Raw genomic sequence first — 14900 nt, 5'->3', positions numbered from 1 at the left:
TGAGGAGGCAAAATCAGAAAGAAGCAGAAAGAGATGGAGAAGCAGTCTTGTAGCACTGATGATAACTTGAGTTTCCAGGTTGTCTTTTGATACTAAGACAGGGATAAGTGTTCCAAGCTAAAATTATGGAAGCTCTGAAGGGTAGACAAGTCTCAGTTGAGATAGAATGATTCCTAGATGGTACCTACTGATTTGCTGAGGAAGCTGGGGCATCCTTTGGGAAGGTTCTAGTATGCCATAGGAGCTTTAGGTCTAAGTCTTAGAACAGATGTCAGTACTGGATAGAAAGATTCAGGAATCAATGGTAGAGGTGACAGGCAGAATGGTGAATATACCTGGGGCTGGCAAGGGAGAGAGAGCATAGAGTAGAAGAAAACAGGAACACAAAGACCTGAAACTTGGACAGGGTTCGGAGCACACTTAAGGACAACAAGAAGAAGAGGTGCTAGTGGAGGGGCTGGATAAGGAGAGACCCAGCATGCTACCAGTGCAGACAGAACTTTACAGAGGAGATGCTACTGTCAAAAGCTAGCAATGGCTGTTATCCATCTGATTTCACAAAACGGAAATGTGGCCAAGTCTGTCAGTGGTCTCATCATACAGTTTTCCTGGTTCTCTTAGTAACAAAACCCAGAAGACATTAGCTAGGCTAAAGTCTCCCAGCTAAACCTACATTTCCTAGTCTCCCTTGTGTTCTCCCATGAGACTAAGTTTTACCCAACAGTCTAAGAGTGAAAGAAATGTGTGTTCCTTCTGGCTCATGCCAGGACAAGGCACGCCCTCCCCTGCCCACTGGCAGGAATTAAGTATCAGAAAAGGTAGACACGACATAGGCTATCTTCAATCTTGTAAACAAGGACCATGCCATAAGGATGGCTGCCACAAAAAGGAGGGAACCAAGTTCCCACCAGTGAAACTCTTTACATCCAGGTTGTTGGTGCATACCTTTAATCCCAGCACTTGAGAGGCAGAGGCAGGTGACTCTCTAAGGCCAGCATGGTCTACACAAAATAAAACAATATTGTGCAGTAGATTTAAATTTATTGCTTGTGAGATAAGGACGGAGATTAATTTACTGTATGTTCAATCTGTGTATAAATTAAGTCCGTGGGGGCACTTACTGCTTGTGAAGTTATACAGAACTGTTTTCAAATGTGGCAGGAAAATTCAAACTTTTGCAAAATAACTAGAGGGTGATTATTTGTATTTTAAGGGGATTCCTTCAAATTATGAAGCTTTTTAGCAGCTAGGGATATACAACCCATTTAACTACATAGTAGAAGGCAAGGGAAAAGAACGCTGACTTATTAGAAGTTACTGGACTGGGGATGCACGTATGTCAGTAAGAAAGTAAAATTTGATAAAAAATTAGTTAATTGAGGTTTTTCCAGAGTAAAACTTCATAGTACAAACAGATGGATTTTTGCATCTGCCTTGCAATCAATGGCTCCTTTGCGGGTTGAGGAGTGGCCTTGTTAAGTCCTTAATTCTTGGTCCTAAAGCAACCCGAGAGCAGCGGGGAGCTCTGAGAGCAGCGTTTGGGATCTCCCAACCCAGCCTGGACCTATCTGTTGTCAAGGCTATGGTAGTTGCATAATTAACCATAATAGCTTCAAGGAATATACTGAAAACAAAATTACAGTGTGCTGCTAGGGGGACCATGACAAAAGAGTCTGTGCTCAGTGTAGACAAAGTTCAAAAAAAAAAAAAAAAAAAAAAAAAAAAAACCCTGTTGGTATTTAGTTGGACTTAAAAAAAAAAAAAAACAAAAAAAAACAAAAAACAGAGCAAGTCTCCATTCTGTCCCATGGTGTAAATTACAGCTATGCATACAGTGAAATTTCTTCTTTGCCTTGAACATAAAATTTACCAAACTCCATGTCCACTCTTTACTCACCCATTGTGGGTTTTTAAATGGTACTTTCAAAGTTTGCCTTGGCTCAGGGTGAAGCATTTGCACAGACTTTACTCCCGGAGTCCCGGCTCCCCTGGGCCATCTTCACCTTTTGCTAATTCATAGTTCATTTTGTGGGTGGTGGTGGTTTGTGTTCATGTGTGGGCATAAATGGGAACAGTCTGAAGATATCCTACATGGTGAAACATTTTAGAAATAAGGATCTTATCGCCCAGCACAACTGACCAGTCAAAAAACAAAAGAGGCAGAAAACGAGTGAAGAACCGGCTTCAAGGGCAGCAGCAAAGCTTTAAGGCTGTCTTTTTGCCGCTGCTGGGCATATGCAGATATTTGGATAATCTTTCTTTCTTTGGTTGGTTTGTTCTTGTGAGGGTCTCTCTATGGCCCCAGCTAGTCTGGAACTTGCTATGCAGACCAGGCTGGCCTCTATCTCACAGGGATCTGTCTGCCTCTGCTTCCCAAGAGCTGGGATTAAAAGCATGCCACCATCACACCTGGCTTTGGATACTCTTTTGACTTAATAGGTAGAAAAAAATATGCGCCAAAACTCCATCAAGTTGTCTGAATGTCAGGACATACAAATTCAGAAGTACACGAGAAGGTAAACTGAGGTAAAGTGCTGCTGAGTATGAAATCCAGTCTTGATGAACTATGAACCACCAGCAAAAGCAATGCTGCTGAAATATGAGCACAGGGAGATGATTTCACGTGTATATCCTTGATTAAAAAAGTGATCTTCGGGGTGGAGAGATAAGACAGTGGTGAAGAGCACTGAGTGTTCTTGCAGAGGTCCCAGGTTCCATTCCCAGCACCCCACATGGTGGCTAACAACTATCCAACTCCAGTCCCAGGGGATCTGTTGCCCTCTTCTGGCCTCTGTGGGCACTGAAGGCATATGGTACACTTAAATACATGTAGGCAAAGCATTCACATACATAAAAGAAAATAAAGTTAAAAAAATTTAAAAATGACCTTCAGCATGAACATTAGTATTTCATAAGAGAAGCTGGGAGAGAGCTTTGTAGACATTTATCAGCTTCCAGGGAGCAATGACAACTCCTCTTACCCTCAACTTTTTCCCAATCACATATTAAATCTTGGTTTGAAATGATGCCTAGTATCGTTTCTAAAAACCTCAAGAGCACGAGTGAGGGCCACCATCTCAAAATTGTACAGGTCTTAGAATATCAGAAGAGCAGTTTTTGGAATCAGTCATTTCAAGTTAGATGAGATCAGAGTGAAACTTTTGCTTCCTGCTTCATCCTAATACACATTTTACAGAAGTGAGGAGTGGTTTGCCACACAGCAAGCATCTAGCCAAACATTGTATAGCAAATTAATGGCATGGTGAAGGGCAGATATGTTATGTTTTGACCTCTGTCTAGACGGATCTTTCATGACATGATGCTAGTGGGCACTTCCTCTACTCAGAAGGGACAAGAGAAGGAACTGGTAGCTTCTCTGGTGGATGAGTGTTACTCCTGGGGGCACACAATGATAGGAAAGGGGGCTTCTAGATTTGTGCCTAGACATGGAAGCATGCTCTTCTGCCTAACACTGGCTTAAATGTCAAAGAATACGTAATGCTATCAATATACTAACCATATAGTAAATTGCTTTTCTAATGACACAGTTAATCTGAGGGTAAACCATATCCCTAGGGAATATTGTCTCTCTCATGCTCAACCAGAGTTTATCAGTTTAATGGCATAACAACATTGGGCTATTTTAATACAACATTTAGACAGTGCTTCTAGTTTTATGAGGGGGAGTTGCTACCTTGCTATGGAGGTATATCCATCTCAATGGTATACTGGCTAATGCATATTTTTGAAAACCACACTAAGCAGAAAAACAAGTAAATGTTCTCTGTCACCTAAAGTGGCTTAAAGTGTTTCTAATGTTTGCACTGCATTTGAAAGAAGAGTTTAAGCAAATGATGCTTACCTTGGGATCTGTCTCTTTGAAAACACTATCACTGATTAATTGTTTTTCAGTAACTTCTTGGGTTTCAGTTGGCTTTCAGACACATTTTAAAGTCGAGTGAGCTCAATATCTTGTGATGAGATCCCAAACCACAGTTTTTTCCCTACTACTTAAAAGGTATCAGGCTTTCATTTGGTTATGAATTTTACTTTTTAGAATGCCTTTTACAGTTCTTGTTAATGATGTTATATTACCTCTTGGCATTTAGTGTTATTGAGATTTAATGGGTTTCTGGGAAAACTCTATAAAAATATAGTATCAAATATTATTAAAATGTGCCAAAACAAAGCAAGCGCATTATTTCTAACTTCCTTATAATAAAAGAATTTAAATTAATTTGCTTAGTTTACACCAATGAATATGAAATCTTACTAGCCTAAAAGCTAAACTCCTTCCTTATCAGGTAGAAGACAATTTAAAAAATCCTTCAGTTCACAAGAAAATCCTGGATAATCAACTTGACTGAGTAGACATACTAAAATTTCTTTAAATAGTACAGCTTTCTAAACATGTTGCTTCCAAAAATCTTTCATGAACCTCCCTCAAAGTTCAGGGAAGTTTTGGGTTAGAAACTTTGCTGGTGATCCACAACTGCAGTGCAGGCGGGAACGAAGAGCCCCGTGAAACTGCTAAATGAGCAGTGAAGGCTCCTGGGAAGTAAGTCATGACCCTGTGGAGGTGTTGGTTTACAGAGTGTGAAGCAGGCAATTCCCCTGCTGCACCCAGGAAACAGTGCCGCCAACAACAGAATCAGAGAAGAGGGTCATTCTGAAGGAGGACTGAGCACCACTGCGGTTAGACAGTTTGATCTAACTTCTAAGTGGGAAAATGCCTTCATTTGAGTACAGTTCAAGATTTCCACAAATGTATTAAAATAAAAAGCAATTAATTATTCTCTCTTGTTTTTTAATCCTTCTTAAGCCTCAGGAACAAATTCACCAAAAACTACACTCAAAATCTGAGTTGAAAATCCCTAAGCAGAGGCAGTATGTTCAGTACTTGGTGCTGGATTCCCAGTGTCCTAGTGTGGACATGGGGGGTGAATGGAGTAGCAGGGGACCAGAGGACACAGTTAGGACAAGAGGGGGTGCTTCACCTTCCTAGTCACATAAAGAATTTATTCCTTGGGAGTTAATTTAGGTTACATTACCTAGGATAAGAATAATGATCTGGGTGTAATTTTTCAAAATTTTTTTTCATGATATGGTCAGCAAGCTACTTTTTCAACAATGTCACTTAATTTTAAAATTCTTCACTAACTGTACACATCGGCTGTATTAGTATTATATTTCACTGTGTGAATGCATTGAATAACTACCTGGTTAGAGTAACTACTCACAGTAACGTATCAAATGATCATTGTCTTTGTGTTGGAAACATCCCAGATCCTCTCTATTAGCTATGAAATAGACAACTACTTACTGTCAACCACAGTCATCTTGCTATGCTAAGTAGGCTTGTCTCTGTTTCACTTTATCTGAGTAATGAGCTTTAAAAAATTTAAACTTCTTTTATTTGTTTTTTCAGGCAAGGTCTTAGTATATAATCCAGGGTGGCCCCAAACTCATGATCCACTTGTCTCAGCTTCCTGGGTGCTAGAATTACACTTGTGAACCACCATGCCTGGCTTGAATACATTAATTCTCTGCTTACCAAAGAGATAATGTCGGAAAGATGTGCAGGTAAATATTACAGGTGTGGACCTGCCTTGGACTATGCCTGCCTTGAATACACTCTTGAAAAGAAAATGTTGGGAAGCGGTGTGGGTAAATAAAATAACTCTTTTTTGTTGTTGGTTCAAGCTGGTCTCACTTTGTACGTAGGCTTTCCTGGAACTTACTACATATCGCAGGCTGGCCTTGAATTCATGGTAGTCCTCCTGTCCCAGACTCTGGAATGCTGAAATTACAGATGTGAGAGACCACTCCAGGACCCAGATAACATTCTTAAAGCTCTGTGACTTCCTTTGGGGAATATGGGGAACATAGGAGCGTTTAAAGTTAAAAAAAAGTCCTTGAGAAAATGTTTAGAGACTCAATACTACTGGGTTGAAATCTCTAAATTTTTATTTAAAAACTATTTTAATGCAAAAAAATATTAGTGTAGGCTGTCTTTATAAATACATGTTCTTGCATGTAATATTTCTTAAATTGAGGAAAAAATACTAATTATGGAATTTCAGGTCTCAATGTTTACTGTGGTATAGATGTCATAATCGAATGGAATGGTCTCTCTGACTTCGTAGACCTTTTGGTCTCCTTCCCATTCATCTTGAATAGTATTCTCATAATTGTTCCTCAGGAATTAGAGAAAAGACCTGTTTTAAGTTTCAACTCCTTGATGGAACCATGGTAGCCTGAACACAGCAATCAAGCAGAAATACTGTCATTTTGATAAACAAGCCCAAAGTCTCTCTGTCTCTGTCTCTGTCTCTGTCTCTCTGTCTGTCTCTCATACACACACACACACACACACACACACACACACACACAACACAGGGTGCCTATGTTCATAGTCAATTTTTTCTTCTAACCCCAACTAATAAAATCAGGCGGCTGTAAGGAGACCGAGCGGCACACAGTTTGATGTCCTCAGCAGGATACAGGGAGTCAGAAGTGACGCTGTAAATCCAGCGTGGGGCTTCAACACTGTGTGAAGTGTGGCCTGAGCCGGGAGAGTTCCCTTTGATGCAAGTGCAGTATATTAATGGGAAAAGCATTCACTTTTATTTGTCTGTACTGTCTGCCACAGCAAGGCTGTCTCATTTAGCTTGGGCCAACATGAAAATACACAGAGAAGCAATCTGTTGTAAATTAGCACAACTTGCCTTTCATTTACTAGCTAGTAATTGGAAGGGGTTAAGAAAGTGTGACTTATCAGATCATGTGAGCATATCTGCTCATGGGGACAGTAGGCTTTGCCCAAATTTTCCCAGGAATCCTGAGGTAATAATCCCTCTTGGATGTCTACTTGATCCAAAAGACAACACTGACATATGTGAAAGAGGCACACTTAGTTAAGCTTGAAAAAATGGGGCCCTGGGCCACTATGGGGTCACTCAGGCCTCCATCCAACTTTACCTTTCTTTAGATATGTTTTTACTCTCCCGTTTCCAAATTGTCTTGAAGTCACTGCAGAACTCAAACCACACCATAAACACGTAGCTGGGTGTGACCTCCTTCTCTCCAGTCTTTGGCTTCATTCCAAAATATCCTACTGTTGTTTCAAAACTGCAGCAATAGGGAGAAAAAAAATGGAGAGGGTGAGCAACTGTCAACACCAAAACCCATAAAGGTCATGAGAAGGGACACCAGGGGCAGCTCCCCACATATCTACTAGCTAAAATGGTTCCTAGAGAATGCCTGACACCTCAGGGGCCTAAACAGATTTGTCAAGAAAATCAGCTCCGCTGGAGAAACTTATGGGCACATCTTACCTGTGTAAACTGAAGGACAGCACAATTCCAGGGGTTATGTAAGTTAAACTTACGTTTGTTCCCCATATTAAATTCATGCCATTTATCTGCTCTTCGCTCTGTGTTTAATGATTACACATAAGACTGATGACACACTGACTCTGTTGCAGTTATAGTGATCAGTTAGATGTTCAATTTGGAATACAGACAATCAGGGAGCAGGGCTGGAGAAATGGCTCAGTGGTGCACTGGCTGCTCTTGTAGAGGACTTGGGTTTGAATCCCAGCATCTGTATGGCAGCTAACAACGTCTGTAACTCCAGTTCCAGAGGATCTGACGCCCTCTTCTGTCCTCAGGCACTGCATGACACAGATGCACTTGCATACATGCAGGCAATACACTCATACATATAAAATAAAAGTGAATAAATAAATAAAAATAAAAAAAACCACCCAGGCACATCAGCCCTGTCTGCATTCTGGCATGTTTTGGGTCTGGGCTCCATCACTCAGCATCTCTCACTCTAGTTTTTCTCAAGGGTAGAACAAGACACTTACACTATATAACCTTTAAATGAGCTACATTATAAAACTTCATCATTGTACAAGAATATAAACCACCAACATACAAAAGTAAGACATAATTGTGAGTCTGGCAAGGGTTGAATGAAGAACAAATCTCCATTCTGTCTAGAAAAGAACTCAATTTTTCCAAAGCGGGCTCCCAGATATCAGCAAGACCTGCCCCATGAAGGCACACTGCCCACCAGCCTTCCTGGGCCTCCCAAGCAGCCCTTCATGGAGGCACTAGCTTTGCAGCGATTTATAGCTCTGAACTCAATCTTTCCCCCCTTACCCTCACCCTCCCCAAGCTTCACAAGCTCATTTGCCATCAGCAAGAACACTTAAACAGCCCTTTTCTCGGGTGTTGGAAACTAATCAAAGCAGGAATGGCCAGCCAGGTTTATTGCTTAATGCTCTATCATCTGTTCAGACATGGAGCTTTTGTGGCCATCCTGAACACCGAGCTTCTAATGGAACTCTATTCAGTGGTGACTGTAAAACTCTGAAGTCCTGTTACGATTACAGAGTATACTTTCATCTCCTTCTCAGTTATTAGGCAATATGTATCTCATAAGATTTTATCACATTGCACAGATGAACTGTTAATTGATTCCATGGCTACGATTAGGTGAGATCCAAGCTGGAGCTGCAGCTCCGAGTCTCATAAATTTTGTGTGCTTCTGTAAATAACAAATCTGTTTTTAATGCAAATTAAAACTACTGGTCAGGGAATTTTGGCTTCCAGTTATTAAAAGACTAGAAGGATGTAAGTGGAGAAAGGCAGTAACTACAGGAATCTCTGAAAGATTTTCTGATAATTCCAAACACACATATTTTGTAGCAAAACCAATAATCAAAAAAGTAACAAAGTCACTGTCACCCCAACCATCATCCAGCTGTCAAAATCCTGATAAAACTAAGTGTGTGTTCTATAGCATATACCTGCATTTCATTCAAAATGGAAACGATACTGATCATAGTACAGGAATATGCAAAGAATCATAGAACCTCTTGGAACAGGCTATGGAGTTCCTATAGAGTCAGTCAACTTTAGAATGGGAAGGGCTTGACAGGTTAACTTTCCCCAATATTCTTCTTCTACAGATGAGGCAACAGAGGCCTGGAAAGATCGAATGACCTCATCTACTGGCAGAGCTGGTCTAGAGCGCAGATCCCCTGACTCCCAGTGAGACATTGCTCTCCCCTTCTGTTGTTCAGGCACAACACGCACCTAACAAACAAGACAGTCCCTTCCTCCTGTTTCTACTCCAGATTCATGTGCCGCATATTAGCCTGTATCTCCTCAAGAAGGCACAATACCCCAGGAGGGCACATCGCCCCAAGAGGGCACATACCTCAGGAGGGTACATCACCACAAGAGGGCATATTATCTCAGGAGGGCACATCACCCCAAGAGGGCACGTCACCATTTTCCCTCTTCCTTATACTCACTTTCTATATAGTCATAGATTTCTATGTGCATTGACAGAGGAGAGAAACTCACTTTTTGTATTCAGAGGAACAAATTGTCTTCCTATTTCATAGCAGGAAAGAGTGTTGAGTACACAAGTCTAATTGCCATGATTCTTGCTTAGATTACCCAACGCCTCTGGCCTATCTGGAGTCCATATTTGGACCCAATGGAGATACTGGTATGGTGTTAGGATTTATCACAAATATACCAGCAGCATGGGGTTTCCCTTTCCCATCTCTGCCCTCACAGTCTCTCTCACTGGGCGTTTGGGAGGCCCTGCTTGCTTACCTGTCTCAGAATGTTTAAAAACTAAAAAACACTGGATTTCAGCATTTTTTCCTTGAGTGTTCTGGAAACCCACACAGGAAGTGATCCTCTTCAGAAGAACCAAGCAGAGACCAGGGCATACTTTGGCTATGGCACTGCAACCCAGACAGAAGGCTGTTTTGAGGAAGCACCCCATTTGACCCCAGGGTTCTTGTCTGTTTAAGAGAAACTTAGTGCTAGACTACAATCCATAGTTCTCTGATAAGGTCCAGACTCCTTGCCCTTCCCAGACAGAATGTTCTTCACATAAATTCAGTTTTGATTCACAAAAGACTGATCACTAAAAACTTGAAATTTGGGCCAAAAAATAAATAAATTAAAAACTCACTGATATTTAATTGCCAGGGGAATTTTCTCCAACAGACAGCAGGCAAAGGATGCCGTGCTTTCTGAAATTTCCAATTCTCAGCACAGAACTCCAAAACAGCATTCAACTTTAAAAAGATTAATTTCTAATCATATGTTTTTGTTTTATACAGCTTACTTAATTTCACTCTAAACTACTCCCTGACTAGCTGCTACAGTTCCTGGTCTGATCTGAATCTTTTTAATTTGGTCAAACATTTTAAAAGTACAGACAATGATTCTATCAAAGAGCCCGTAGCTAAGCGAATGCTCCCTGTTCGGTGTAGAGATGCCAAAGCGGAACACATCCACTTATTGTTTCTCATGCGTGCCTTCGGAAACTGCTTAGGAAAAGCAAATAGCCCTTAGCCTCAGAGTAAATTGTTTCTCTTGAGAATAAAACATAAGAATTTACTAAGTCTCACACGAATATTGCAACACTGACCACAACCTCCTTAAAGAGTGTAACCAAACAACCGTGGTTTCTACATTAAAGATGGGATCTAACATATTTCAAGTATGACATGAAAGCTAGACTACCTTCACCACAAAGCCACGGAAAATGCTGACAACCAAAATTTATGACTCCCCTTAGCATGCCTAATGTACAGCAGCAGCCGGGGCCTCGCTAAGGTGGGCCCCTTTCTCTTTAGCAAAAGTCTTGAAAGGGGATTAGAAACTGGCCACGGATCCCTCAATTCCTGCTTGGCCTGATACCAGCCAGCTCTTGATGACTCTTCTCAGACCACTCAATGTCTCTGACACTAATTTTGCGCACTGGGGCAACAAAGGGTAATGTAGGGAGAAGGCCAATAGAGGGGCCCCAAAATCTAAAAGCATAGCTGTGTAATTGTCTTAGTTTTCAACAATGATCATGATAGGATGATACTCTTGATTCAAGAACATGTCTACACTTAGACAACTACAAGACTGGCCTTAATCTTGCTTTCATCAGCATTTTAATTTTGTTGACAATTACGGCAGGAAGCAGGACAAGAAGTTGGCATCTGTCTATGGCTTTTCAGAACTCTTCAGAATTGTGGCTAGACCTTAGAAAAGAGCTCATTTCTAGTTCATACACTTCCATCTACAATCATCATTAGGAAAGTCGTCTCAACTATTTTATAAACTTTACTTTTCCCTTATATGCTCTTTCCTACCCCTGTGCCCTCATTTAATTATCTGGAACTTTTAAATAGTCAAATATACCTCAGTCTTCCATTCTGAATATGAGGGTGCCTCAGTACAGTAGCACTCTCACTTCTAGAAAGTAGGGATAACCAAGGTGACTAACAGTCAACTAACAAGGGATCAGAACAGATGGCTTCTGGGGTCTACTAGGTAAGGTTATGGTTACACGCAGGTGTTCAATGAAAGAGGCAAGAATCAGAGAAGGGTGAAAGGCTGAAAGGGAGAACTCTCTGGTCTCTTTTGACTTCTGGAGGGATAGTTTTTACATGTAGAGGGTAGTCCCTCTTTCTACCTATCCCTTGTCTACAATAAACTCTAGTATCTGAGAAAAGACACTTAAAGTCTCCTAGCTATTTACAATAATTAGTCTAATCTTGTTGTAATGCTAAAAGGAAATAAAATTTTCTAACTTCCATGAGGTAGATCAGGGGCAGAGTAGGGGAGAAGCAGGAAGATGGATGGAACAGAATCATGGTGTATATGAGGCAGGGGTATTACTTTTGACCTCTCTCCTTCCTGAGAAAAATAATGCCAGACCCCATTGTAGCTCATTGACTTTAGCTTCTGACTACACCTCATAGTTCGTGGATGCACAGTCTTAATAGAAATGGCCAAAGGACTGGCTGCTCCAATGCTGCAAAGGTGAGCTAAGCTAGTCACAAAAGGACAGACACCATACGACTCCAGGCTTACAGAGAATTCAGAATCGGAGAGACAGGAAGTAAAGCAATGGCTTCCCAGGCCTCAGAGAGGGGCACATGAGGGTCTGTGCTTTGTGGGTTCAGAGTTTCTGATGAAGTTCTAGAGATGTGGCTGCACAGTAGTGAGAATAATAAGGGATGTCTGGTCTAAGAAAGAACTGAGTCCAAATCAGAGCTGCTTACCTTTTCTGTGCGTCCTCCAAGTGACTTTCTTCCATTTTATGCTCTTTTTTGGCTGTGAAAAGAGAAATAATTACGATATAAACTATTTTCTTCTATCACGTCCTTTATGTATACAATAGCTTTGATCACATCCATCCCTTATTAATGGGGCTCAGGAATGTGCAGTTCATATCACATGTCCTGGAGTTTGCCCTCAGTCTCCTATGTCTACGACATTGCCTTCTTGTTTTCCCTGGGACACTTCTGACGGTGAAAGACAGAAATTAGATAAGTGGTCACCCAAGCTATAGCTGGCCTCCTTATGATCACCCCCAAACAACACAGTAGTGTCTGTGTTATTTGTGACAAGGACTCACTTTGTAGCCCTGGTTTGGAACTCATTACGTAGACCAGGTTGACTCCCTTTGGAGTGCTGGGATTAAAGGCATGTACCACCATGCCTGGCACAACTCATACTTTTAAAATATTCAGAAAAAAAAAAGGTAAACTAAAGCATGATCTATAGGAAACCTAAGATAACTTTAAATGAATGAACACAAAGTCAGTTACACCTACAGTCTCTGTTGTGGTATATGAGAAAGGTATTCACTACCAGAATATCAGCACTTTATAAAACCTGGTTTTGCCACTTACTACCTGTGAGACAATGGGCAGGGACCAACTGCTTAATAACTGCCTTGCCTGTCCTATAAACAGCCACAGTGATTACAGTCAGGTAGTAAGAAAGGTTAAATGAGAACATGCAGGTAAAGGGCTTAGCTCACTCCATGGCATGACAGCAATTACTGGTACCTCATCATCATCTTCATCACGGTTTTTGAAATGTACATTCAAGCTGCTCCTCCAATATCATCCTTGACAGAGCTTCTAAAGTTTTCATAATTTCCTAGGAGGCCCTGGTCCCCTGGAGACACTACTTCTTTTTTCCCGTGTTCATTTCTGTCCAGCCTCCTTCCAGTCTGCTGTGGTTGGAGCATACTGAGTGCACACATCTGAGCATACTGGCTCCTGTTCCTCTTCCTCCCTGGACCCTGTTCAATCTCTATACAACTGTCTCCCTTACGGCACTCAGGCCTCAGCTCAAATACCACCTCCTCTGGCTAGCCTTACTAGGGAGAAGACCATCCATTGCCACCTTTCATCCCCCACAGTCATCCTTACAGCCTCTGCCCTCTTGCTTTGCCTCCCCACCCACAGCCTCTATCCACCCAGCAGACTATTCTGTTTATAACACCACAGTAAACTCCATGAGAGCAGCACCTTGGTGGCTTTGTTGTATTCTTCCTTAGGTCTACATGTGGAGGTGGACTTATGGGAATCATTTTAGCTTAAAAATGCAGTATATTAGGCAAGAAGTACTAGAAAAGAGAGAGGTAACTTTCCTTAGCATACAAATGTATATTTAGAATATGAACATTAGCTAAATATTGTGGCATAAGATGACATATCATCTCTATATTTTAACTAATAAAATATTTTAATATCAAAATGATTGGCTTTGATAAGTACATCATTTAAGTAGGGTTAAGTAGTAATTCTGGCCATTCTTTGCTCCCCCCACCCCAATACTCTTAGTGGAAGTTTCTGTGAATTAGTCTGATTCCTTGTCAGTCAGATGCTGAAAAGTGAACTGAATCTCTTTTAGACCCTAAGTTTCCCTCAATGTGAAACAAACTAGCGATTTGTTCCTACCCAGTGATTTAAAACTATGTGCATAATGAATAGGAGAAAAATTCCTTTAAGCTTGAGTAGTCTTCCCGGAGTAACTCTGCTGTTCTATGTCACTAGATGATTTCTAACTGGCCACATCCACGCTGTGGAAGATCAACTGTGGCCAAGCCATCACTGCATATGAACTTAGTGATGAGAAATACCTATCTTAGCTGAATGAAGCAGTAGACCAGACTTTCAATAGTTCTATTAATAGTGTTATTTGAAATTTTTAGAAAGTGTCCAAATGCAAAAAAAAGGTACTGTTAAGAGGCAACAAATGGCACAGAACCTCTGAGGTTGGGGGAAAGAGTTTTAAGGAAAATGACAAGAACTAGAGATTTCTTTTCCTATGCTAAGGGGCTCTGCATAGATGGAAAAGGACCCATGGTATGATACAGATGCTTCACCAGCCTAACATACTACCATAATGTGTGACATTTCCAACCATGCTATTATACATTTCAAGTTATCAAAATGCTCAATTTAAGCCAAATTTTTAAAAAGTTGAACGAGTAGATTCATGGAGTCATAAGCTAAAATTCTAACATCCATAAATAAAGTAACTGTGAGTCAAGTATAATATTTTTAACATTCTAAAATCTGATTCCTCATTTCTCAGTACTGGAACTCAAGCCCTCGTGTCAATAATAGGGAATGACGGAAGTGGGGAGGTTCTGCTCCATTCAAGACATGTAGGCACATGACCTTGTTACTGGATCATCTACACTTCAGAAGAATACAGAAAAGGATGAATCAATGTTTGTCAACACTGTACAAAGTAAAGAGACTACTCTTGCTGGACATAATTATCTTGGTAGCCACTGATATTAGCAGGAAGCAGCTACTGACATCATGAACTAGGAGAATTTTTTCTTTACACTCTATGTGTTAAGAGTCTTTCTATTGATAAGAAGGAACAGGAAGTTTCAGAGAAAGAAGGATGTCCACAAAAGGAACCTCTGTGAGTTACTGAATTAGCTGTGTCTAGGTAGTCAGAGCCTAAGCATCCATATGCTAGTATGGGGCTCAAAACATGGGGTACAATATACTAATGATAGTAAGCCTTAATGAAAACTGTTATTATCCT

The 14900-nt window shown here is 40.8% G+C and overlaps 1 protein-coding gene across 7 annotated transcripts in view; it reads right to left on the bottom strand.

Annotated features, from left to right (window-relative positions):
* Fmn1 (formin 1) overlaps positions 1-14900 on the bottom strand; it is a 451810-nt gene that overhangs the window by 20965 nt on the left and 415945 nt on the right. For all 7 annotated transcript variants that reach the window (XM_008841150.3, XM_029567361.1, XM_029567362.1 and 4 more), the window contains 2 exons: positions 12101-12152; positions 6982-7131 (listed from right to left, as the gene is read on the bottom strand). In XM_008841150.3, the coding sequence (XP_008839372.1) occupies positions 6982-7131; positions 12101-12152 (202 nt within the window). The remainder of the gene's footprint in view (positions 1-6981; positions 7132-12100; positions 12153-14900) is intronic.

Source organism: Nannospalax galili, unplaced genomic scaffold, assembly GCF_000622305.1.
Source record: "Nannospalax galili isolate Female #2095 unplaced genomic scaffold, S.galili_v1.0 scaffold999, whole genome shotgun sequence".
NCBI lineage: Eukaryota > Metazoa > Chordata > Mammalia > Rodentia > Spalacidae > Nannospalax > Nannospalax galili.
Note: the sequence above shows the minus strand (reverse complement) of the source record. Positions and strands in the feature narration are given on the sequence as shown.